At 41.4% G+C, this 27,538-nt stretch overlaps 1 protein-coding gene across 1 annotated transcript in view; it reads right to left on the reverse strand.

Moving 5' to 3' along the window:
* Nucleotides 1–7,732: 7,732 nt before the first annotated feature.
* The window catches only part of ADNP (activity dependent neuroprotector homeobox), a 30,926-nt gene continuing 11,120 nt past the window's right edge, over nucleotides 7,733–27,538 (reverse strand). Inside the window, exons 2-4 of the mRNA XM_065892798.1 lie at nucleotides 16,001–16,113; nucleotides 14,120–14,212; nucleotides 7,733–11,916 (exon numbers count right to left, since the gene is read on the reverse strand). Coding sequence (XP_065748870.1) covers nucleotides 8,809–11,916; nucleotides 14,120–14,212; nucleotides 16,001–16,108 — 3,309 coding nt within the window. The 5' untranslated portion in view covers nucleotides 16,109–16,113 and the 3' untranslated portion in view covers nucleotides 7,733–8,808. The remainder of the gene's footprint in view (nucleotides 11,917–14,119; nucleotides 14,213–16,000; nucleotides 16,114–27,538) is intronic.

Raw genomic sequence — 27,538 nt, forward strand, 5'->3', positions numbered from 1 at the left:
ACCAGGAACGGGTCCAAAATTCCAAATGGATTAAGGAGGAGTTAAATGTGTAAAATGAATTTATAGAATAAGGAGGCAGAAACATTGGAGAGTCATAAAAAAAAAATCCAGAAGCCATAAAAGATGAAGAATTGGATTATATTAAAAAATTTAAAATCCTCTGCATGGCAAAAACAAACAGAAAATTCAACCAAAAAAAAAAAAAAAATCTTAAAACAGAACGACAAAATCCTAAGCAAATTCAAAAGACAAATGACCAAAAAGACAAAGGACAAACTGGGAAAATATATTTGCAGCTTGTATTACAAAGGGATAATCTCCCTAATACATAAACATCTCTTACAAATAAATAAGAGGAAACCCCCCAGAAAAATGGCAAAGGTTATGAATAGGTATTTCACAGAAAATGCAAAAGTCATTTTAAAGATATGAAAAGATACTCAATCTGTAAGTATAAAGAATATTGAAATTAGTTTTCACTTATGCAGGCAAAAATAAAACGTTTTTGATGACACTGTTGGTGAAATTTTGAAGAAATGTGCATTCTCATACGTTGGTGGTGGGACATGATTCTCATGGAGGTCCATGGGCAGTACCTATCAAAATTAGAAATGTATATACCCTTAGACCCCTAGGGCCCAGTTCCGCCCCTAGGGATCTAGCCTCCCAATATATGTATACACACACAAGAGAAACAATAAATGCAAAAGTTTATTCACTGCTCATTGAAATAGCAAAAGATTGGAAAGAACCTAAGTATCCATCAATTAGGGATTGGTTCAGTTACAGTACCTCCACACATGCATGAATGGGTGGAATCCTATGAAGATGTAAAAATGGATTGGGAGTTCTTTGTGACTTGGTATGGAGATATCACAAAAGCCAAAGTGGAGGGAAAGGTACCTGATATGCTACCATCTGTGTGAGAAAGAAAAGCATTCAAATTCTCTGGGAGGATAAACAAATATTTGAGAATGGTGAATATCTACTGTGGGTGAGAAGTGGACTTTCCATTTTATTTTAAACTTTTGATATCTTGGTGTTTCCCTATTCAAAAACTTCAATTAAAATCAGTTGCCAGCAATTAAAAATCAGGGCAGTTCACATTAAGAACTGGATTTCCAGCTTCTCTTCAAAAACGAAAATAAGGCAATATGGGGCTCCTATTCTTGCAAGACAACAACGAGCCACAGCTGAGTCCCTTTAGCAGGGCCGCGCCCTCCGGGTCTCTCTGGTATCTAAGTTATCTCACTGATTTCTTTACTGCCTGGCCCCACAGGTATTTGCATTTGCAGAAGTCCTCAACAAAATAGCAGCAGACTGAATCCAGAAATATATAAAAAGGATTACACACCATGACCAAGTGGGCTCTCTCCTAGGAACGCAAGGTTGGTTTAACACCTTGAAATCAATCAGTGCAACACACTTGGATTAATAAAAGTAAAAAAAAACCCACATGGTCATCTCAAGAGATGCAGAAAAAACCACTTGACAAAATCCAACATCCCTTCATGATAAAAGCTCTCCTTCTTGGGGTGGAAAGGGGAGTTCTCAGAGAAGAGGTTAGAAGCTAGGCAGACACCCCCAAAGGGGTCTTGTTCCAGGATTACCAGTTCTTTCGAGATGACCTGTTGACCCAGGCACCTGGAGGCATCAAGGCATTTCCTTCCCATCTTAAAGCAAAATCCTGCTTTGTCTTTTTTTTTTTAATAAATTTATTTTATTTATTTTTAGTTTTGGCTGTGTTGGGTCTCCGTCGCTGCGCACGGGCTTTCTCTGGTTGTGGCGAGCGGGGACTCCTCTTCCATGTGGTGTGCGGGCTTCTCATTGCGGTGGTTTCTCTTGTCACGGAGCACGGGCTCTAGGTGCGTGGGCTTCAGTAGTGGCAGCACGCAGGTTCAGTAGTTGTGACTTGCGGGCTCTAGAGCGCAGGCTCAGTAGTTGTGGCACACGGGCTTAGTTGCTACGTGGCATGTGAGATTTTCCCTGACCAGGGCTCGAACCCATGTCCCCTGCATTGGCAGGTGGATTCTTAACCACTGCACCACCAGGGAGACCCCTCGCTTTGTCTTATGGTCAAGAGCACAACCATCTTTGGGTTTGAAAGAATTCAAAGCAATTCTGACTCGGAGCAGCTGTCACAGAATTTCCTCTGTGAGGCCTGTGTGCTCGCTGTAGATTTAAAAGCATCAAAATTCTTATCGGTAAGCACCAGCTGGATGCACTTTAGGCTTGCAAGCCGCTGGGGAGGGGCAGCGGTCTGAGGCTTATTTCTGCCTTCTTTGCGGGGACTTCTGGGGAGTGTGCTTTGCTGGCTGCCTGGGCTGCTGAGGTGGAGGAAGGAGTATGGAGCCGACTGCAGTGGGCAGGTGTACTTGCTCTGGATAATCACATGATTCCCTCAGAGAACCAAACCAGGCAAGCCTGACTCTGCTGGAGGTCGGCCCCTCAACCGGAAGGACTTTCTCATTGGGTCTTCCAGGGAGCAGTTCCGTCATAAATGTAGCATTCAGCGTTTCGCCAGCAAGGCTTTTCCGGGGGAGCCACGCCCGAGGCGCAGGAGAGGGAGGAGACCAGCGGGAGCGCCCTGGACGATGAGGTTTGTGCTTTTCCTTTGTTGGCACCAGGACTGGGACTGTTTGCAGCGGTGACCCCGCCAGGGTGACCCGTGTAGGCCCGCGGTCTCATCATTGCTCCTGGGGAACCAGCGAGACATCAGGGCATTAGCTTACACGTGTAACATTGTTTTCTACACACAAGTTGCATCTCTGGGTGTAGAGATGGGGGTTCTTAGGCTGTCCGGCAAGTGCGTGTTTGTTGAATGGAGAGAAATAGAATAAATGATCTTAAACAGGAGACCACTGGTAGCAAATACATGAATCAGGGGAAGGCTCACGCTGTAGCCTTGGTCCTTGTGTCTTTAGAACGATGGTTCTCAGGTTTTCCTGAGAACCACATTGGAGTCACCTGGGCCACAGCTCAGACCAATTGCATCAGAATCTCTGGGGGAGGGTCCCCAGCATCTTTAAGTGTTAAAAATCCGCAGGTGATTTCAAGACGCAGCCAGGTCTGGGAATCCGTGCTTTGGAAGAATAGCAGTTAAGAGATTTTTCAAGGAGGTTTCCTTTGAAGAGTGTAGAGGCCCCAGTATGTCTCACACCCTCCTGAGTGTAGTGGGTAGAATCGTGCTTGAGGTGGCTTCTGGTTTGGGTTGAATTGATTGCACCCCAGCTCCAGAGATGGGTATTGCCTGATCTAAGCCCATCGAGGTAATCCTAGCTCACAGTGACTCACCGAGGCTTAGGTCTGGCCTAAGCCTACCAGCCACAGAAACTAGTTCTGGAGTGGTCCAATTAGCTCCAGGTTCAGGACTCTCCCTCTGTGGTAAGGGAGGGGAAACCCTCTCTCAGGGCAGGTGAACGGGAAGCAACACGAACACCAGGGTCCCTGCTTAGGATGGTGACCGTGTGGGTGGCAGGACGGAAGCACAGAGGACCTGACACCCTGCTGACATCACTGAGCAGCCTGCCCTCCTCGGCCACAGCTGTTACCTGTGTGTCGCCTTTATTAAGCCCAATCTGAGTTGGAGTTCCCGTTACTGCCAGTGAGAGCCCTATTTCATAAAAAGGAGTCTAAAGCCAGGTAAGAAGAGCTGGGTAATGACTGGGCAAAGCCTTCCCTGGGAAGCACTCTGAACCGGAGCCATCTCTTGACAAATGGTTTGGTGCCACCTGGCATGCATCAGGTAACACGAGTCCATGGAGACACATCCAATTCTTCCAGTCTCGTCTGGGCCAAGGAAAGAGTCTCATCTTGGTGCTCGTGTGCCCCGGGCCTCTCTGATTTTCCTTTTTAACAAACAGAGCAAGTCTCAGGCTCACAGCCCTCAGCAAGCAATGACAGGTGGCACATTTTTAGTCTAACGTTTTGTATGTGTTTTTAGGGATGCCTTCATTAATGGCAAATTATGCTGGTTGTTTTTTTGTAGAGATAGTTTTCCCTTTCAAAAAGGGGAGTTGAAACGTACTAAGTATGTAAAGCAGCTGTTAGGCAGATGTGGCAAAAGTGACAAAGATGGCAATGTGAACGAGTATAGTTTGGGAAACGCTGTGCCAGGGAAACTATGATGTGTTGGTTTAGAAACCAAGGCTCACATCTTTGCATTCATAGCAGGGAAAGCCTTTCTTAAGACGGTAGTCTTCAGCCAAGATCAAGGCTGGATGGTGTGGCTGGGAATTCCAGGGGCTGTGGACTCAGATATCCTGGGTCCAAGTCAGCATCTCCCCTCTGCCAGCTGGAATCTTGGGACAAGTTGGCTTCTCTGAAACTTCATGTCCTGAAACCTGAAACCTAGTACTAATACTCCCTTTAGAGGACTTCTTTTTGTGTGTGTGGGGGGGTGGTTTAGGGAATTGGGGCAGGACCGTTTTGAGGACTCAAATTATCTTGGAATCTAACGTCCTACAACTAGTCCCAGGAACACTTCTGTGATGTTTGGAAAGTTCTTGAGTAAATATGTACTCGGGATGTGTGCTGAGCCCCAGGCATTTTCAGGAACAGTGTTGAACTCCTAGGAAAGGTGTAATCTCACCCCTGGCCTGGAGGTCCCCTCCTTGGAGGGCTCTGTGTTTAAGCCTCTCTCGGAGTCCTCTTCCGGGGGAAGCCCGTAGAGCTGTGTGCCAGCAGTTGCAGCCACCAGCAAGTCGTGCAGTGATCTTTTCGCCAATGGTCCCCAAGGCAAGGTCTTTTAATTTTTAGATTCCCAGATGGCTGCCCCACGTACACAGCTGTCACATTCTGCTCCATTCTAGATAGCAGCCAGCATGGCGCTGACATCAAATGCATTGGAAAAGCCCTTTTATTTCTAGCCTCTTGCTCTATCAGTTTCCAAAAGTTGAACAATTTGCTTATTAGGCTATCCATTTTGCTTCACTTGGTAATAAGACATTTATAAAGGTACAGCAAGATTTTTATTGCAAAAACCAGTTTAGGTTTAAATGGCCTTGCACCTTTCTAAGGTATACTGATAACATTGTACATAAGGTGGAAAAAACCAGAGAATGTGTCCTGGAAATGACTATGGACTTTCCCTCCTGTGTCCTCTTAGCTGGAGCACTTTGAAATCATGACTTAAGGATTTTCAGGATATATGCAGTTTTTGCCTTATATGCCAATTTTTGAACACAACTCCATTAAGCTGTAATTCCACTAGGATTTGTTATAGTGAATGTTAAAGTTAACTTTTTAAAGTGGAGTAAGTTGATGGGAAGTAGCAGGATGCAAAGAATTACCAAACGGTGATCCTGCTTTGGTGCAAGTTTGGATCCGTTTTTGAGCTAGCCTTCTAGTAGTAGTTGGCAGAAAACACCTTTTTTTCTAACTTGACTGTCTAGTTTCTCTCAGCTGAGTCTTTCCCTAGACCACGTACATCATGGTGGCCAGTTAATAACTGGTATGTTGGAATGCATTTCAGAATGGTGAGAGCAGTCTCTTCCTTGTTTTCAGTCCTCTGGGGGTTTAGGAGTTTGAAATGTTCCTACATGACACTTTGGTGAAACTTGCCTGCTACTGGTGCCAGGCCAGTGAGCTACAGGGTGGGTTGGCAGTTAAGGGTCACAATGGGTTGAAAAGATCATTGCCTAAGGGAGGGGCAGAAGGCTGACCGGCTGCTCTGTGGAATCCAGATTCAGTATGCTCTACCTAATCTCGCTGGTGAAAAGTAGATTTTTCCATCACTCAAGTTAAGTGGTTCTCAAGCTCGCGTGGCACAGAATCACCTAGAGGTGATTTGGGAGCCCCATCTCAAGGTTTGGGTGCTGGTAGCCCACAACGTGGGCAACCACCCCTCTATATGGCAGTACTCACTTGGCAAAAGCAAGTTGAATGGCTCCCAGGGAAGTGTTTTGGGCGGGGCACTCCCAGTCTTTGATGGAGCATTTTCAAGTCTGGCACTTACTTTGTTCCCTCCTGAAGTACTGTGCGTCTTCCCAAGTGGGTAGGCATTTCGAGCAGACAGAAACACAGCCACAGGGGAGAAAAGGAGGCAGATCCTTTTTTTACTTGGAATTTAAGAGGGGACAGAGAGCTGTTTGCTGAAGACCCTGTACTGCTCAATGACAGGGAACCAAAGATGGGACAAGAAAATGCTTCAACGTGCTGAAAAGCGAGAGAAACCATAGTGCTACTCAATCTGAGTCTGAGACTCATGGCCACAGGCAATTTAAAGGGCAAAAAGTTCTCTGGAATTTTGTTTTTCCTTGTTAAAAAGCAAATCTACAGGATTATTCAATCTACAGTTATAGACCTTCTCTAATTAGAAGATGGCAGAATGCCAGTTTTTATTTCCAGATTATTCCAAAAGCAAACAGTAGCAACAGCATTTTTTTAAAATGGCTTTTATTGAGACACTTTTAGGGCTTCTGCAACATTTCTACTTGGAAATCTTCTTTATTTCCAGTTCTTAGGTGGCTAAACTCTTCTCATGCCAACAAGGCCCATTCACACCACCTCAGCAAGGAAGCATACTCATCTATCTTTGTTCAAATGTCCAACCTGGAATGTCCTCCTACCCCGCCCCACTATTTTGCACAAGTCTCACTAGTACTCCATGTAGGCCTCATAAGCCCAGGCTAAATTCTTCCTACCTTTTAATTAGGCAGTCTAATTTCAAAACAAATGTGAGATGGCTTAAATGCAGCTGGTATTACTGTCCTCAAGGGAAAGAGACCTTCTCAATGCCGGTTTTTCTGATTGGGTAATCTGTAGCATCTTAACTTGGGGACATCCTGTCCTAAATGCTAGCTGGTGGCCACAGAATTTATAATCTGTATAATGGAGTTAAAGTAGCTCCGTGCCAGCCCCGAACACCCTAAAGGTTCTAGTCTATTTTTGTGCTTTCTCCTGTATTGTTTTTTGAGAGGCACGACTTTACATCGTAGGGGAACGCCGGTCAAACCTTTATTCCTGGGTAGCCAAGGCATTAACAAGATGAACCTTCTGGGAAGAGTCTCAGAAATCATGGAAACTAGCCACTTCAGAACTCTTTAGGCCAATGTCCCTGAGAGGTGACTGACCAGCCTCTGCACGGATTGGAGCATCCATCCCATCACTGTCCCAACTGCCAAAAACATTGGCCTAATTCTGCCTCTTTGTAACTTTCTGTTTAGTACGGGGTTGGCTCTTGGGAATCCATGCATAGTAAACGCACCATACCAGCTCCTTGTATCTTGACAGCCCTCCAAACGTGTGATCTCCAAAGCCTTTTTCATTAACAGCAAGATGGTCCAGAGAGTCATAACAAAAGCAGAGAATAGCTGACTGTTTAGTACAATTGTTCCCGTTATAAGGTGAAAACTAACATTTACTTCATTTAGACAAAGAACACCAGGGCATTAAGATTCTGCTTGCAAATGAATGCTAACTTATGTTTACATCCTTTTATCATCGATACATTTACATATATAAGCAGGCTCTGCTCCTTAACAAAAGGGGAACTGAAAAAACTCGAGGATGTTTATCTTAGCAAGTAAAAAGGGAAAAAGACAAAAACCAAACCAAAGAATTTGCAACAGGTGCCTTGAGAAAAAGCATTCTTTATGCCAACGGCAGCAAATCTTGGTCTTCCACAAGTTTCCTCAGTGGCTGTACCTCTATCTCTGATGAGAGAGCCATGGCATCAACTGGCACAAGACATAATGGACACACAGGACTGTAATGTGTAATAAGGCAAATATTTACATTAAGCACAATACAGCAATTTATTTAGATGCTTAAAATGAATACAAAGGGAAATAAAGATCACAAAATTATACATACTACAACAGTGTGTCATATATTAGATGGTATAAATGACTACACCAGGGTGGTGTTTAACTAAAGATAAAACTAAATATCCAAAAGGCAGCAGTCATTGGTTTGCTGCTTCAACACAACACACTTTCATACAGATCTAAAAGGTGTCAAAATTAGTAGCTGCAAAGTCAATTCTTGCATGTGATTTTTAGCTTAAAAGATTTCAGGAAACATCTGAAATACCAGTTTTTGTTTTTGTCAGCTGTAATGTCAAGGATATTCAGAACAAGAAAAATTCTATAATACAAGAGAGTCCAGATATATATCTTATGTGGCTGGCCTCTGTTGCGAGATTGTACAAGGTTATGTGCAAAAACTAAGTCTGTCCCGAAGTCCACACTAGCGTAGTTTCAGGCTTTTGCTAGGTCAACTAGATACAGCGCTTATTAACACAGCAAGGGCAACACTAAAAAAGAAACAAATCTATGATGGGTACACAATAACAATATCAGAAGCATCACTTGAATAGGTCTAAAAGACTGTACAAATATACATTTCAACTATTCAGAATGAATACATGAAAAAAAATCAATTTCCCCAAAGTCTACTATACACATTGGACTGGTAGCTTGTATGTTGGCCCTACACTACCGTTTGAATCAAGAGAACGCTTCTCAAGGACATCCAACCAAACATTTTACAGAGGGAAAGAAATGTTGAGAAGGCAGATAAAATAAACCTCTGCTTTTTCTCGTGTGCGTTCATGAGCCCCCAACTTACTGGTTTTTCACATTTAGTTACTGTGCCTGTCACAGCACGTTCTAAAGCAAGATCAGCCAATCATGTGTCATAGACTTAGAAATAACCACGTGGATCGGAGTGGCCACATGTCCCCACAGCCTGATGACCCAGCACTCAAAAGGCGGTACCAGTTAGAATACAGCTTTGCAATCATACTGAGAGGAGCACAGAGTTCCAGGCTGCAGCATCTGTCACCAATGCCAGAGAAGCTGGCCCTTACGCCTGCTGGCTGCTCAGTTTAACTCCGGTCAAGCTGCCGTGCATGGGCTCGGCTACTCCATCAGTCATGTTGTCAAACTGCTCCCCGTCCTCACTGTCAATTGTGCTATTCTGCCACTCAATCTGTGGGCTGGATAAGCGCTCATCATTTTCAGTTGCATTCTTCCATTGTGACTGGTCCTTGGACCAAAACCCTTCAACTTTTCCATAGGAACTATTCTTCCATTTCAACTGCTCTCTGTCACCTTGCATGGTAGCCTTTTTTTTGGCAGCTGGCTTACTGCTCCTTGCATCTTCACTCTGGGAAGACTCATCAGACCAGGTTCCTGTTTTCATCTCGCATGTGTTGTCCTCGAAGTCTGACACCTGTTGGGAACCAGGGCCGCTCTCAGACGGAGAAGCAGCATCTTTCCACTCAACAACGTCATCTTGGTCCACCTCACTATCAGAGGCGTCATGCATTAGTTTGGTTGGTTCCTCAGTCAAATGAATAGTTTCATATTTTGAACCATCCTCCTCTTTTTGGTCTAGCTTCTCAGACTCTAAAGCATCCTCAGAAATTACCTTCTGTATGTGTTCCTCTGGGTTATCATTAGGGATTTTAGGCTCAACTTCAAAAACAGGGTCAAAAGGGCTGTCACTTCCGTTGGATTCTTCTTCCAAATTTTCAAAGCTGTCTGAGGAACTGTCATCTTCCTTCCCAAGGTTGAGCTTTTTGTCAGCAGTTTTACTAGCATTGACTCTGGAATCCTTCTCATCATGATTTTCAAATAGCCACTCAGCATCAAAATCCATCTCATGCTTAACTTTGTTTAATTCTTTCATGTTGAAGCCCAGTAACACACCAGGCTTATACTTTTCACAGTCTCGGACACACTTCTTCCTCTTGTTACTAAAATGGGAAGCAATGTCACTCTTCCACAACCATAAACTGGCCGCCAGCTTCTCAATTTCTCTCCTGGTGGGATAGGGCTGCTTGTTGAAATATTTTGTTAGGAAGCTTTTCCTGGCTTCATAGGAATCATCTTCATGACCCTTGGGGTCCAAAGCTAAAACAACAGGCTCCTCAGGCTTCTCTTCAAAGAAGCTGGGCGAATCGCTGTCATCATCTAACTTTCGCTTTTTCAGCAAGGGAAATTCCATTTGCTCATAAGTGCGCTTCACAGGTGCCAGGCCTGGTGACTGGTTAAGCCGAGAGGGTGCATTTGTCTTATCTTGGCCATTCTGGGTCTTTCCAACACCCCTGCAGTGGACCAGATGCAGAGTGATAGTCGAGGCGGTCATGTTGCTCGTATACACGCCAAGGCAGTGGATGCATTTGTAGGTGAGCTTTTTCTCCACTGGGTGAACCGTCTGAATAACCTGGTGCCTCTCTCTTAAGTGATGTGCAAGTGCATCAGATATGGGTCCTTTTAGGATTGAAAAGCAAAGAGGGCAAAGGGTTTTCCCGACATCCTTTTTATAGGGCACTGCAGCTTGAGGTGAACTTTTCACAGGAACATCTGCCTTTTCCTGAACTTTGGGCTGAGGCTTTGGAGGGACTGGAGGGTTATTCTGGGCATGGTAAGCAACAGATTCCGCAGGGGCGTCTCTCAGGTTGTACGTAGTTACAAGGAGATGGATGTTAGTGTGACTGCCCTGCTGCAATGTCAAATCAAAACTCAGAGTAGAGTCTGTTTTAGGTCCCATCTCTTCGTCAATGTGAACCATCCGCATGTGTGCCGCCATCTTTTCCACATCATTGAAAGTTGAACGGCAATATGGACAAGACAGACCATGAATTAACATGTGGTTGAGCAGAGTGTCTGTGGGCAAATAGCGATTACAGTAGAGGCATTTGCTAGTAAAATTGTGTATTTTCATAATGTAGTTGGCTACTGCTGGGACTTTCTCAGCTTTATGTTCTTTTTCGAAGTGCACACTATAGACATTTTCAGGAAAAAGCTCATTACAGATTGTGCATATTTTCCACTTCTGAGTTGAGGAAGTATTGGGTGGGGGAGGGCCAGTGGCAGCTGCAGTAGGTTTGGAACTGGACTGACCTAATACTCTGGATGCCTGTGACTGGGAGAGGGAAGGAGACTTTAACGGGCCCGATGAGAGAGACGAAGCATTTGGAGACTGCAGCGAGTATCTTGCTGGTGCCTGGGTCCTCTGCTCTGACCCAAGTCCGTAAGATCTTCCATTTCCACTTGGAAGTAACTGCTTCACAGACTGAGACTGTTGAGGGATGGAAACTGGTGCGTTGCCACCTAGACCCAGTCTCACTGACTGACCAACGCCATAGCCCTGGCCTACAGATTTGACTCCGTAGTTGTTCTGCTGTAGGTGAACATTGGACATCATGTTGACTCCTGTAGAATTTAAGTTAGGCTTTGGTATTGAGAGTCGATTCACCATCTGCTGTGATGGTAAAGACCGGACGTTTCCAGAAGCGAGGGAACCAATTCTTGATTGGAGTCCCATGCCCTTCTTGTCTTGAGGTTTGGGAGCAATCAGCATCAAGGGTTTGGATCGGGGAACCACAACATTTGTGTGCCCAATCATGGCAGTGACCTGATAGCCTATGCGTTCATGGTCTTCAATGACATGCTGTACCAAAGCTTCGTAGGACTTTGGCATGAAAAGGCATCGCTTGCAGTGGATACTACTTTCTTCCCGGGCATTTGTGCCTAAGGGGACTGCACCATTGAGTGATTTTTCTCCTGCCTTTGCTATGTAAGGTGCTGCCACATGCTGAAAATGTTCCCTGTAAATGTGCTTCCTAACTATTTCATAAAGAGGATCTCGGTAAGTGCACTTCTTACAGTAATAAACAGCTTGCTCTACACTGTCAGCCTGCTTAGGTTTAAGGCCATCGCTTTTGCTTTTATCTTTGAAAGTGCTGAGGCTGCTACTTGGTGCGCTGGCGTTTGGAGCATGAAATATTTTAATGTGTGTTTCCAAAGTCTTTTTGTCTGCATTGAAGGTACAGTAGGGGCAATTAAGGAGAATCCTATTTTCAAAGTCTTCACTATGGACATTCCGGAAATGACTTTTGTAGGCAGAGAAAAATTTTGAAGAAAATGGGCAAGCACTGCAGCAAAAAGGTTTTGTCCGATAGTCCTAAAGAAAAGACAAAAACTGGAATCAGAATGCCACTTCAGATAAGCAGTAACAGGTTTTAGGCTATTTTCCCCCAGACAGTCTTTTTTTTTTTTTTTTTTTTTTTTTTTTTTGCGTTACGTGGGCCTCTGACCATTGTGGCCTCTCCCGCTGCGGAGCAGAGGCTCCGGACACGCAGGCCCAGCGGCCATGGCTCACGGGCCCAGCCGCTCCACGGCATGTGGGATCCTCCCGGACCGGGGCACGAACCCGTGTCCCCTGCATCGGCAGGCGGACTCTCAACCACTGCGCCACCAGGGAAGCCCCCCACCGACAGTCTTTAAGAGACATAACGCTATTTCTAGAACTGAAACTCTAATGCACTGAGATTTGAGTATCATTTTTTCCTTTTGCAAAATGCAAAATAAATTGATAAAATATTCAAATGAGAAAGCTGTTTTAAACTAAACACTTGTTTTGGCATCACAGTGTAAATAAAAACTCCATTCAAAGTTCTTCCTCAGTGTTTTTAGAAAAGACCAGAGTCACATGTGCTCATTAGTTTTAGAGAAACCAAAGACAAATGGCTTCAAGATAAACATTTTAGTTAGAAAGGATAATAAGAAGCTAGGTGAAATCACTACAATTACTCTGTGAACTGGTAAGTTGCTGAAGGCTTCAGATTCACTATATAGTAAAACTCAGGGCCCAGAGTGCTGTAGTGCAATTAGGCATATGATATAAAGACACACCTTTGATCCTCCCCATCATGGAAAAATTTTCATAGAGAAAAAGGCTCATCTTCAAAAATCTCAAACATTTCCCCCCTCTGATCAAAGTAGAGTATAGTATTCAGTTTTCACTGAGATCAAAAAACTAATGATTTGAAAAGTCGGCTTTCTTCTACAAGCCATGCTGTTCCTTCTTAAGCAAGAGCAGCTTCAAAAGAAGTAATGAAGTGACAGCTGCTTTGATTCAAATTAAGAAATTAAATAAAAATTTCCTACAGACTGTGAGGAAAGCAAGGTGTTAAAAAGCCAATAAAAACGTAAAGCATTGCAGAATATACTGGTATCAAAGAGCAACTTACAGAACCATGCTCATTAACATCTGTGCAGTTGGTCCTTTGAAGATAGGTGAAACACAAGTTTGGTGAGAGGTGATCTTTTTTCCCCTAGTAAACCTAAGAAACCTACCTTGTTTCAGATACCAATTCTTAGGTTTACCCCTAGTAAACCTAAGAAACCTACCTTGTTTCAGATACTACCTTGTTTCAGATACCAAAATGAAATACTCTGTTTTTCCTTAAAGCTCAACCCTTTTTTAGTATTTGTAAAACTGAATTTAACTAAGTGATGTGTCCCACTGGAAAGCTTTCATATTTTAAGACTGCTGGTTAATACCCTTTCTTGGGGTATTTCTAAGAAAGAAACATATGACTATATTATCAAATTTCTGAGGTGGATTTTAAAAGTACTGATTCCCTGCCAAGTATGTTCCAACAGATGAACAGATCAATAATCCTGAATTACTACAATCACTTGAAATAAATAGTGGTACAGTTTGAATTGATAATCACTTCTCCCTGTGGAAAAAAAATCACCTATAACTTCATTTTTGTTTTATCATCACCTATTGATATTTGCCGGCATAGCTGGTGCCCTTGGTTACCTAATACTGTTTTTAATTCCAATTTGTAAAAATTAAGCTGCATCACTCTGCCATCCTACAGAGCCATCTGTCCCATCCCCCATGTGCTGGCTTAGGCTACCCGGAGAGGTTGGGTGACAACACAGATGAGTAAGAAAACGTAAATGGAAGCAAGAGCCCTGTCTTCCCTTCTCTAGAAAAAAACAAGGATTGCAACACAGAAAAATGATGGATACCCTAGATGAACAGAATGCTGGAGGGAACATTTTAGAATTAGAACCAAAAAACTTTTGACAGGGGTTAGGGGAGGAGAGGGGAATGCTGGTATACAGTGGGCTTCACAACTTTTAAGTAACAAACTTTCCTATTCTTCTTACACTTGAAGTTTCAGTACAATGACAAAAAAAAGACCAAAAGTTCTTCCTAATTTTCCCTACCTCTTAGGAATATATGAAACAATCAGTTTCAGCACTTCCCATGTTAGGTTGTTGCCTACAACAATGCAATACCATGAAAAATGTAGAACTGAAAAGGGAGGATGCTGCCTTTTGGGGAAGTCTCCTGTGCCACTTACCTGGTTTTTTGTAAGTGAAGGGTCCCACAGTCCTACATCCTCCCATGTAGTGTTTTTCAAATAAAAGTCATTAGGTTCAAACTGTTTAAAATCCTAGAAAACAGTGAAAGAAGTTTCAAAAACGTATCAACTCTAGCTCAACTTTACATATAAATCCTATCTCTAACTAGGGTTGGGGAGATGCATAGGAAAATCGACACCACCGAGAACTAAACTAGGATCGATAAAGCTCTAGGAAATACAAAAAGGCATACGGATGTTACACTGAACTTTTTATATCAACTAAACATTCCCCTAATGGTCACCAGGTTTCCAAAGAAACCACTGTAAGTTCTAACTAAGTAAGTAAAAAATTCAGCCACATATTAATACCAAAGCACCCTTCATAAGAGTACTATATAACTCATCAGTTGTAATATTAGAATGGAGTGTAAGAGAGCAACATTCACTTATAGTGCTACAGATGAGATATTCTGGTTCTGTGCAAGAAAAGTCTTTTGTGGGAGATGGGGGTGGGGTGGGATTGGACTGGAACGAAAACTCAGGATTTCTGAACCCCAAAAGGAGGAAAGCTATTCAAAGAAAGCAAGTAGTATTATGTTAAATTTACACTCTTGTGTAAAAATCTGATCCCCTCCACCCTGAGACAGGAACATAAAGAGTTTTGTGGTAAAATTCCTCTTGTTCCTAAAAGGGTCACAGTTCAGTGTGGAAAATCAAGTACACATATATTCCAGAGTATGTAGTGGGTGCAGTAATGGGAGGAACAAATCAAATGCAGGATAGAAAAGGTACCTTTAACATTTGCATTATTTATTCTTGTGAAGATCACCCCACTGCATGGGAAGTAAATGGACTGTTTCATCAGGCAGATCTACCTGAAACTGAGGGACTGAACTGCCACACCAGGGACGACATAACTAGAGAAATCCAATTTTGAGAAGCTTCAGTCTTCATGATATACCCCTAAAGTAGGATTAACAGGAACCAGGAAAAGAAAACCTGTTGCATGAAGGAAATTGCTTTTTTACTTTCAATTCCATCCAAACATTTACTGAGTGCCTATTACGTGCCCAGCACTGTGCTAAGTGCTGAGGATACAAAGATGGACAAGGTAGTTAAGGTCCCTGGCCAGCTGGAACTTAAAAGGCTAGTGGGGAAAATAGCTTTAAACATTTCTTTCCAATCAGAGGTTGTTGATCAACTAACCACAAGACCTGGAGTAATGAGATCTAGAAGAGGAGACCACTACACTGGCTATCCCACAGGGCTGTTAATAAAGCTCACAGAATAAAAAGGCTAGAAAAACAGTTTGTGAAGTCCAAACTGTTACCTAGGGGAAGATTATAATAGTCTACGATGGGTCAAAAGGGCCAACAAATGCTCAAATCCCAAGGAAAGAGACAACAAGCACCCAAACCACCACGCCTCAACAATCAGAAGGTCAATCAGAACATTCAGGCACATGAGAATGAGAACAGGCTCTGGAGTCTCACAGACAGGCCCTGCCACATGCTCAGCTGTGAGGTGGACCTATTTCTTTACTGGTTCCTCATCTGTAAATTGGAGATAAGAATTCCTATATCCCCTAGGGGTTGTTTTAAGGATTTGAATTTAGAGACCATTTTAAAGCACCTAGTAAAAAATGACTGATGTGGTACGTCCTCAGCGGTAACTGCTTTTGCTCCAGGATGCAAAGATGAAAAAGCCCATTTTAGGGAGAAGGGAACAAGTTAGGCTACTTGAGAAAGCTCAGGCAAAGCTAACGCTGCAGTTAAAATACAGAATCACCCCAAAGAATTAACGATCCTGGCCACTGACACAAAGTAATGGATCAGAAGCTGAGTCATGTTAAAATTTAAAAAATGACATGCTACTTACTTCTATGTGTTCTTTACAGTATTCCAACCCAATGTCACTAAGTATTTTTTTCACAGTTTTCCGGGCTTTTCTTAAACTGCCAAGATTGTTGACAGGAAGTTGGAACATAGTTTCTATTGGAAAAAAAAATTTAAGTCAAGTCAAAACATGTACAACTTGTGATATTTACTAATTCCACTGATGGTAGGATCACAAACCCTGGCCCAGTCTGACAAAAAAGGTGAATAGATATCCTTATCCAGCATGTTCTGAATACTTAGAGCAGGCAGGCAAAATAAGTACTCTCTGATCTTTTCTATTTTTAACAGGACATTTTATATCACAGGTAACATGAATCTAATGTGGCACAATTCTGATTAGACTTTTAAAAAACTAGTTTGGTGATGAGCTTATTTAAAGTTGAGAATGAGGTTTATATACCAACCGATTACTTCAAAATCAAGTGTGAGTGCTTTTCTCCTTGTGATGCTGAACCTCTGAAAACAGAAAAATGTTCACCATTTCAGCATCATTACCACATTTTGAGTGCCAGGGGAAATGTTTCTGTTGTCTGGGAGCTACCCTTCGTATTGCTGTGGTAACCGTAAGTTTCTGCACACCACCCAAACGAAAGACAAGAATGGCTGTGTAACTTGCCCCCCAGCCAGCACCACACCTGGACAAAGGCACTCACTAATGCCACGGAATGAATGCTGAGATGGGGAAAGCTGGGCACTCAGCACCAGAGCAAATAATAACTGTTACAGACTTTGGCGGGGGGGGGGGGGGTCCCTTTTGAAAAATGAAAAGCTTATGTGTGTATGAGGGAATTGAAAAATTATTTAAATGACCCAATACATTAAAGTAGAAATTTAGACCCACTTTCCCAAGTTCCTTAAAAACAATGGTTAAGAAAATAAAATTAATAAAACTTGGGCAGCTGAGAATTTGTATGGCTTCCAATGTGACCATAAATGTTTCCTACAAAATAGTGTAAAAACTAATCATCGACTTAATAATCCAAATAAATTTTGCAGGATATAAAGTAGTTCTAAAAATCAAAAACAGGCAGAAACAAAAGCCAATGCATCTGGATTTAAAATTTAGTATTCAATACATGAAAATCTGGTTTTCTAATTAATCAAGGCTGTCAATCTATAATACCACTACCATCTGTAAACCACAATCATAAAGTCAACTAATACACATGTAATAAGATATCATGTTACCTCACTTATTATTCAAATCCAAACATCAATATTAACTATGAAAAATGGAAAAAAAATGAAGCCTACCAAAATGTCCCAGCAACTTCTAGAAATTCTAAATCTCAATATGTTACCAGAACTTAGTGTACCTGAGGCCAAAAGATGAATGCAGTTCACTGCAAAACACATCCTCAGGATGGAACTCCTAGTTATGAAGCATGACTATGGTGTCCTCTGCACTCTGCCATCTAATAATCTGTGTATCATTTAGCTAACAGAAGTCAGTTCTGATACAAATTAGTGTGCGTTCAAGGCCAAATCCATTATTCCTTGTGGAAATTTTATTCCTAAATTGTTCTGAACCATCTTTTTGATGGTTTAAAAAAAATCAGTTGCTTAATAAACTGATTAAAAAGAAAAATCTAGGTTCGCACAAACTAGGTCATTTAGAGAGAACCACCTGATAGAAAAATGTTTCAGAAATACAAGAAAAGTGTTCCAGAAATACAGGAAGTGTTACAGGCTAATTCTGAAGAGACCAGGCATCAAAATGAATGTCCATAAACACCCAATTCTGAAAAGAGACATTTTGTTTCTCCATTCATTTTATCAACTCTCCACGGGCCAAAATCCAGTTCTTCTGGAACATCCCATGTGAATCCTGTTTCACTTCAGAGCACAGACGTACCCCAGAGGCAGCCCTTTCTGGCTTTCCCTGCCTCCTGGATGAGCACAGCAAAACACACACACACACAGATTTGGAAATGCCGCCTCCCCCGCCCCCTACAGAAAACATCCTAGGGAGCCAAACTGCAGCTCAGGATAAAGGAAAACCCAGTTTCCTATGGAAAATACCAGGTGTTCCAAGTGCCCACCCACAGCTAACAAAGTTGTTTCAAGACCTCCAAGTGAAGCACCTCGCTGCTTCGTTGTACCCAATTTATCCACCTACGTTTCTGAAAAAGAAAGAATATGCTCTAAGGGAGCTTAGTTACGAAAAGCTTATTTATAGAAGGTGATACTTCAGCAATAGAATAAATCTTGAGTTTACTTATTTGAGTTGAAGTAAACAGGTTTATAAATAAAAGTTACATTGCTTATTGGAAAATGCTACAAAAAAGTTATTTGTTCTATGATTAGCTAGGAGGAATCCAAGTTAAAGTTTACACCAGGACTTCCCTGGCAGTCCAGTAGTTAAGAATCCACGTTTCTGCTGCAGGGGGTGCGGGTTCGATCCCTGGTTGGGGAACTAAGATCCCGCATGCCGTGCAGTGCGGCCAAGAAAAAAAAAGAGAAAAAGTTTACATTGAAAAATGTAGAATATTCTGAATTAAGGTTATAACTGTCTTCATAAGCAGATTTCTGACATTTCTAATGACCTTGGGAATTCTATCATCTGCCCCTTTCCCCAGATGGAGGTACCCTCTGCGGAGGCCATTTCCAAGATTTTGTCCATCTGGAGCTAGAATAACACATTCATATGTGTTGGCATCCTCAAAAGCACTTAGAGATTCTTCTGGTTTTTCGCTTATTAAATAAAACACTTCTCTCAGTATATAAAGCAGGTATGTAGTATAGGAATATAATAAGCAAAGAAGGCTCCCTCCTACTCCCATCCTCCATTTCCTGTGTCTATTTCTTAAGCTTTTCTATGACTGTAACAAGCCAAACGTTCCTTGTAAGAAAGTCTCCAACAAATTCTTACCAGTTAATGTTAGAATCATGGGTGATAAGAAAAAGAACTCAAGGGCCCTATGTTGTTGTTTTTTTTCAGCCCATCACCTGCTGTTAAGAAACAACTTCAAATCAACAGCTGCCTTCAGGGTTCATTGATGTTATCTGTCTGATTCTTGGGGCCCATACCTTTCTATTTACTCTGTTAACTGAGGGGTAAGGACAGAGTAAACAGGAAGTTGACTGCCTGAGATTAAGGGGTGTTCCTCACTTTTGAATAGGAAGAGATGAAAACAAATTCTTACAATCATTACTCTTAGGGAGGAAGATGTCTTACAATAATGTCAGAAACTGTCTAGAGATGGGCACTGAAAGGAATGCAGAAGGGTGGGATTACTTTCCACATTTGTCCCCAGTGGCTAAACCTTTCTCTTGAGCCTCCCTGGCTATCAGGATGGCCATTCTGACAAGGTCAGCACCATTTCCCAATACCAAGGAGAGAGCTCCCTTCAGCCAAACCATAAACTTCTCAGCTCATGGCATAAAAAAGGGAAAAACATCCAAATTAATAGAATGAAACCACTGTTCATCAATCATTTTTGGAGCACCCTGCCGATTAATGTGCTAGAAACAGAAAGCTGAACAGGACACAGCTCTTCCCCTTCAACAGTCCATCGCTTCTGGGGTATACAGCAGGCACTGGGTCACTGGAGTAAAGATGCTTGCTTCTCCCTGCCCAACTTCCTCTTGGAGCCACTCCTGCCGCAGTGGAGGTGCTGTCAGTTAAGAGGCCCTTCCTCCACCGTGCATACGACACAGGTTAACCAATTAGTGTTCTATCTCTGCAGACACTGGTTAGTACAAACCTGGACATGTGCCCCAAACAGGGCGGACAGTGACGATGTGAAAAGCACAGAAAGGGAAACACTCCTGTTGATACTGCTTAAGGTCCTCAATCTAGCTGTGCCTGAAAGATAGCCCCCTTGAACCATCCCTCCCCCAAACTTTTCATGAACAAGAACAAAAACACATGATCATTTTTGCTTAAGTTTTGGTTCATGTTACTTGCAACCAAAAGTTCTGGTAGACCCACTGGGTAGTGGGACAGAGAAGAAGTGAAGTGAATAAGTAAGGGAAGATGGGGAATTTTATGAAAAATAATTATTCTTGTGAATTGAGACTAATAGGAAGAATAGGAATTTGTCAGGGAGATACAGTTATTCTGAAAGTGGCGTTGGCCCATCGTTTCATTAATCAAAAACACTGTATGGAAAGAGTAAAACATTTTGTAAATTCTAAAAGATTTTGGGGAAAGCTCAAACCCATTAATAATGGAGTTAACGTCTGCGATTTATTAACTGAAGTTAAGTAACTTTTGGTTAAGCATATGCTACCTGATGAACTAGACTTAAAATTATTGATTTTTGAGAATGATTTAAATTCACTGTTGAATAATTCAGCCACCCTCCTTATCAATCTGCAAATTATACCCACACCTACTAATTAGGGCCAAAACATTAAAGTTTTACCAATAATCCCGGCCAAATTCCCACTCAGAAAGCAATTCCTTCCTCAGAAAGCAAGAGTCAGGTGGCTGAAATGAAAATCTGAGATCTGTAGCCATGATGACTTAAAACCATATAAATTATAACAATACGTAAGACTGATCAAATACATGTACCTCTTTTCTCACCAAATACGAAAAGCAAAAGTACTCCTTTACACCAAGTACAAAGAGTGTAAATAAAGGCCGAGAGAACCTATCTCACGAGGAAATATCTACAAGCTGAATCTGTATAAGAGGACTGTACAAGGATGATGATACAACATCAATGACTGTGAACTTCATTTAGGCAAAGAGGTCATTAACTGAGAAACGTAATTATAATCATTTATGAAACCAGAGCTCTGCCAAAAAAAAAGGCTTGGATCTAGTCAGGGGCTGTACTCGGGCTCATCTGGGTCAGGAAGATGGAGGGGAACCCAACAGATGAGAGGACTAGTTTAGCAGGCTTAAGGCAAGATTTGCAGGACCTAATGTACCAATAGTCAATGGGGCTTATCTGTGTATCGCAGTCCCTCTGCAAAGCCACCATATCAAGGATGGCATCATTTAGTCCCTGTTTTTAGGGGCAGAAGAAAAGTATTTATAACTGTGCCATCAGAAAGTAAAAACAAAACAACAATAATAACCCCCATAAAACCCAATCAAACCTTTGACTAGGCACAGATAATCAAGCCAGCAGAAAAAAAAAAGCCTCCAAATCAAACTTCTACAGATATTTTAAACGACTCCAAGTATGGATCTAGCGTGGCATTTTCCAGTATACAAATTCTTCATATTTTTACGTGCATTCTTGTATGTTTCAAGTTCCTAATAAGAACATATGGTGCTAATTTAACATGCCAGTAAATATGATGGTGTGTCCTAGTTTCCATCACCTGCAGGCATAACCCTGCTACTTTCTAATATTTGGGAACTGAAATTTGAACATATACCAGAATGACAACTACTGCATCAGTTATACTGTGAATGCAAATCTAGAATTTTCATAGAAAAAACATCTCTAACACTGTACTGAGAGCTAGACCAGGATAGATACTTCTTCCTGCTAAAACCTAAACACAAGTTACTTAGACTAAACCAGTGGTTTCCACCACCCCACCTGACCTTAAAAGGGGTGAAATCCTTGTTTTTAAAGAAATCTTAGTTGAAATATAAAAAAGATAAAAAGTGGAGGGAGGGGGTCAGGTTGATGGAAAGAGGAAGAAGGAAAAGTTCTCCATTTCCAAGTTATCTCCTTGAAATAGTTACTTGTCTAAACTAAGCTCATAATGCAAATTTATGCCAAGGTGGCAGACTACTGAAATGTAGAATCTGGACCTAGCGGACAGTCAACCAAAGCATGATGTTTGATGGCTACAGCAGAACTCCAACAGTTCACTGAAAATCTCCCCTAAATTACAGTTTGATCAGAATATGGTTATAGGAAGCCCACAGTAAGCCTAAGGATTAGAACATAGTTTATACTCTGTTGTTTATTTTTAAACATTTCTACATTAAAGCTGTTAAGAAAGACACAGCCTCTCTGGAAATACCTTTTTGGTAGGGGGCGGGGGGAAATCAAAGGCTGGAAAAGATGCCATTACTAGTGAAAAAAAGGCAGCAATATTTTCTAAGTTAATAAATTAGGAAGACTTTCAAACTACTACAATATAAACAATTTCATTTTTGGTACATCATCAACCCAAATTAATATGTAAGAAATTCAGATCCTAAATCCTTAAAACAATACTCCACTTAATGCTGGTGCAAGTATTTATATAATCCACACTGGGGTTTAAGAGTCAGATATTTGAAGCTTCTTTAAACCACTGATCTAACTAAAAATATTAAGTTACGCTATTTTCTAAGAGACACAGGCATTTTAAGAAGATTCTCACGAAGAGAATCAAAGCATCAGTTACTTCATTGCTACCCATGATGGCACTTAAAAAAATCTGTGATATCTCTGTGGATTTTGAACCCATTAAGTTAAAAACTAGGCAGAAAGAAAAAAATCATTCCCATATTTCTGCTGTTTTCTCCTCCTGCCACCCCCTCAACAACATATTTAATACCTGTCAATATCACTCACTGAGTAAAAAAAAAGTGTGGTCACTGTAAGACACTTTCTTTTTATAACCAGCAAGTGTTTATCTTTCCTGACTATTCTGGGATCCAAAGTGGTGAACACAGACACCTTATTTGCTTTTCAGGATGTCACTAGCCCTACATTTAAATTAAACCAGATGTAAAAAGCTTTATGTAATATTTGTATTTGAAAAAAAATGAACCTTGTAAAGTCTTTCTAGACCCACCCTCCGATGAGTGAACACATCGAGACCCTAGAGCCTACGTTCAGTCTGGAAGCAATCACCCTCCTCAATCTTTTTCTAAAACACAGTCCTGAACAGAAGCTGCTTATCTTTCAATTTCCTATAAGGTTTGGCAAAAGACCTTCTGGATGCCACAGGCTCGGCTCTTCACATAAAGGCAGCTTGGTCTCCTCTTTTTCCTCTCTTCCTCAATCCCAAATACCACGAAACAAGGAACGGTCTTGACTATCCAGGGGTAGAATGCTCTTCTGGATTAGCAGATAAAACTGTGCAGCATGACAGAGGTAAAAAAGCAAAGTTTTAGTCTTCCCTCTTTTCCATCTCACCAGAAAATGTTCAGTAGTGTTGAGGCTAAAAAAGGGAGTATTTGGAAAGCCCAGAAGGATTAGAAAGAGAAACTACTTTGCCAATGAAGACACACTTGCACCAAAAGCTAAATTTAAATAATGAACATCAATTATGTTGCTTAGGATAATCATATTAGAACACTGTTAATAAAGATAAGAAGCAGGCAGGAAATGTAACTAATTTTTCTTCTGTTCTTAACTACTAACTGCATTAATTTTTTACTATTCTTTCAGTTTGGTAATAAAAGAAACCCAATTAACTGAGTAAAGTGTCAAATATAAAACTGCCTCCACTTCAGAAAAAAAAGGTTTTCTTCAAGTGTTTAACCAAATCAATTATCAAATTCCTTATAATTAAGTTTTCGTAGGGTGGGATACAGAGGGTGGGAGAGAGGGAGAGGCAAGAGATATGGGAACATATGTATAACTGATTCACTTTGTTATAAAGCAGAAACTAACACACCATTGTAAAGCAATATACTCCAATAAAGATGTAAAATAAAATAAAAGAAAAAGAAGAAAGTTTTCGTAACTATTTCTTTGGTTACGCAAGGCAATATGAGTGTATTCATCTAAATACAGCATCCTGTACAAAAATGTTTTATCACAGTAATACTTTTGGCCACCTTCTATGAACAATGTGTGAATCCTGTCCACAAACAACCCTGCTCTAAGAGACTCTCTGCCTGATTACTTTGTGAAGGAAGCACAAACCCCACCAGGCATCTTGTCCCACACCGGACAGCTCTGTTCACAACTTTACTCTTTACAATGCTCTGTAACCTGCCCACAACTCTCAGTTCAGCTACAGACGTCTAATTACATAGCCACCTAACAGCCTCTCAAGTTTTTAAGACACTTCCTCCTTCCCTCTCAAGACTTCCCCTTCTCCAAGTTAACCATGCTCAGTTCTTTTCACCATTCCTTCTGTTATCGCCTACGCCAGTCTCCAATGAAGAGGCTCCAGTTGGTCAATCTCTGTGGTGCCCTGAATAAACTGTTATTCCAGATGTGACATAATCAGGTCAAGTGGGACAACACTTCTCTAATTCTGGATATTATTTTTAAATTAATGCTCCTAAAAGGTGCATTTGTGTTGGTGGCAGCCACTTTACACATATAACTACAATCAATCCTTTTTTTTTTTTTTTGCATATGTGCTGCCTTTTTCAGCATTAGCTGGTTTAGCTGATGAGAAAAAGATATGCTATTCTGAATCCATGTCTGATTAGAAGAGAAATAACTATCAACAGTCTTTAAGTATCTTCTCAATTGAAGGGGCATGAACATTCTAATTCCAAAATGAAGAACAAAGTACACACCTTAGGAGACAAGAGATTGAGATTCATATTCCAACTAAAACCAGTTATGAAAAAGCAGCACTTTGAATCACTGAAAAGAACCTAGGGTTTTGCCTAATCTAAACTCTTCTCATTTTACAGATTAGCAACTGAGGTGAAGCAACTGGCTTAAGGGTGATGAGCGTGTCAATGACAGAGCTGGGTCTCAAGGTCATCTTCAGACCTAGAATGCAGTGTTCTTCCCATTACCCATGCAGATGAAGCTCTGATCTGACGTTAATTAAAAGTAAACAACAGCATGTTATATACACACATCTGAAAGTGCCAGAACTTTAATACCCAAGGTTGAAATAACCATAAATAATTCAGCCAAACCAGCTCAAGTGGAGATACAGAGATTAAGAATACACACACAGGGCTTCCCTGGTGGCGCAGTGATTGGGGGTCCGCCTGCCGATGCAGGGGACACGGGTTTGTGCCCTGGTCTGGTAGGATCCCGCATGCCATGGAGTGGCTGGGCCCGTGGGCCATGGCCGCTGAGCCTGCGCGTCCGGAGCCTGTGCTCTGCAGCAGGGGAGGCCACAGCAATGAGAGGCCCACGTACCGGGAAAAAAAAAAAAAAAGAATACACACACTTATCTCAGGTCAGATGGTCCCATCACATCCGAAGAAGTGAAACATGAACTCAGCTCTGAGACCACTTGCCCTAAAGCGCTTTTAACATCACCGTGGATGCCAACAGTCACTAGATGGTCACATCTGACGGATATCTTTCTATCCAAACTGTAATGGTAATATATATATATATTTTTTTTAATTAAAAGTTTTTAAAAAAATTTTTTGGCTACACCGTGCAGTATGTGGGATCTTAGTTCCCCAACTAGGGATCAAACCCGTGCCCCCTGTAGTAGAAGCGAGGAGTCTTAACCACTGGACGGCCAGGGAAGTCCCTGTAATGGTAATATCTTGCAAAATGAAAACCACAATTTTAGAATCCTTCAACAAAACAATACCTTTTCAAAAACCAGATACATCCTATGTCTCTCCTATTGATAATGGACCAGTTATCCATTATCAATACTCAAAGCACAGTCTTCTGAAAATTGCTTGGGAAAAGCAGAGGCTTTCGTCATCTTTTTTCCTTTTCTAAAGGGCAGGGGTAGGCAGGAGACTAGTCGGCTCTCAACTAACTACCTCTTAGTCTCCTTTCCCCTGCCAAATTCCGTTCATTCTTGTTACAAAAGCAATTGAGAAATGAAAACATATGCCCACACAAAAGCTTGTACACGTATGTTCTCAGCAGTCTTCATAATATCCAAGAAGGAAAATCAACCCAAATCTCCATCAACTAATAAATGGTTAAGTAAAACATGGTATTGATACAATGGGATATGATTCAGCCATAAAAAAGTGAAATACCGATATATGCTCCAACATGATGAACCCTGAAAATATTATGCCAAGTGAAAAGAGTCAGTCACAAAAGGCCACTTATTGTATGATTCCGTTTATATGAAATATCTAGAATAGGCAAATCTCAGAGACAGAAAGGAGATTAAAGTTGCCTAGGGCTGGAGGAAATAGAGGGTGATTGCCAAGGGGTACTGGGTTCTTTGTGAAGAAAATATTCTAAAATTAATTGTGGTGATAGGTGCACAACCCTGAATATATTAGAAAACATTGAATTATACACTTTAAATGGGTGAATTGTATGGTATACGAAAGATATCTTAAGCTGTTAAAAAAAAAAAAGCAATTAGGCCTAGTATAAGATTACAAGATGTAGATAAGGCGAAGAACACAAATAATTTTACCCAAAGACAATAGTAAATACTGGGGTATACTTATCCTTCCAGATTTTATGCATGCATAATTTTTCTCAAACAACAAAAGGAAGAGATGTATTTCAGTATTTACTCAAGCAGCAAGAAAACCAATGTTGCTTGAAAATTTTATAAATTCATTTTTAAACTATGCTTTCCAATACGGCAGATACTAGCCACAAATGGCTATTAGGCCCTTAAAATTGTGGCTAGTCTGAACTGAATTGAGGTGCTTTAAACTTTTATTGTGCTACCCTCACCGCCATCCATCTCCACAACTCTTTTCACCTTGCAAAACTGAAACTTTATCTCCATTAAACAGTAACTCCCCATTTCTCCCCACCCATCTGCACCTGGCAACCACCACTCTGTTTTGCCTCTATGATTCTGACTACTCTAAGTACTTCACGTAAGTGGAATCAAAGTATCTGTCCTTTTGTGACTACTTATTTTACCTAGCAATGCCTTCAAGGTTTATCCAGTTGGAGCATCATGTCAGATTTCCCTTCCTTGTACGGCTGAAAAATATTCCATGCTATGTATATATCACATTTATCCATTCACCTGTTGGACACCTGTTCCGCCTTCAGCTATTGTGAATAATACTGCTATGACCATGGGTGTACAAGTATCTCTTCAAGACACTGCTGCTGGATCACATGGTAATTCTGTGGTTCTACCATTTACACTCCCAACAGTGTACAGTTCCAGTTTCTTCACATCCTCACCAACACTTTTTTTTTTTAAACACTAACCATCTTAATGGGTGTGAGATATATTTTCATTGTAGTTTTAGTTAGCATTTCCCTAATGACTAGTGATGTTGAGCATCTTTTCATGTGCTTTTGGGCCATTTATACATCTTCTTTGCCCATCTGAGATATGCTTTTAAGCATAAAATATACTTGGGATTTCCAAGACTTAGTATGATAAAAATGCAAAATATCTCATAAATACCCTTCCAAAAATAGACTACATGTTGAAATGACAATACTTTGGATATATTGGATTAAAAATTAAAATTGGGCTTCCCTGGTGGCGCAGTGGTTGAGAGTCTGCCTGCCGATGCAGGGGACACGGGTTCGTGCCCCGGTCCGGGAAGATCCCACATGCCCCGGAGCGGCTGGGCCCGTGAGCCATGGCCACTGAGCCTGCGCGTCCGGAGCCTGTGCTCTGCAACAGGAGAGGCCACAACAGTGAGAGGCCCGCATACCACAAATAAATAAATAAAAATTAATTTTACTTTTTATTTTTAAAAACGTAGCTACTGAAAACATGGATAAACCTCAAAGATATTATGCTAAGCAAAATAAACCAGTCACAAAAA

Source organism: Phocoena phocoena, chromosome 15, assembly GCF_963924675.1.
Source record: "Phocoena phocoena chromosome 15, mPhoPho1.1, whole genome shotgun sequence".
Lineage (NCBI taxonomy): Eukaryota > Metazoa > Chordata > Mammalia > Artiodactyla > Phocoenidae > Phocoena > Phocoena phocoena.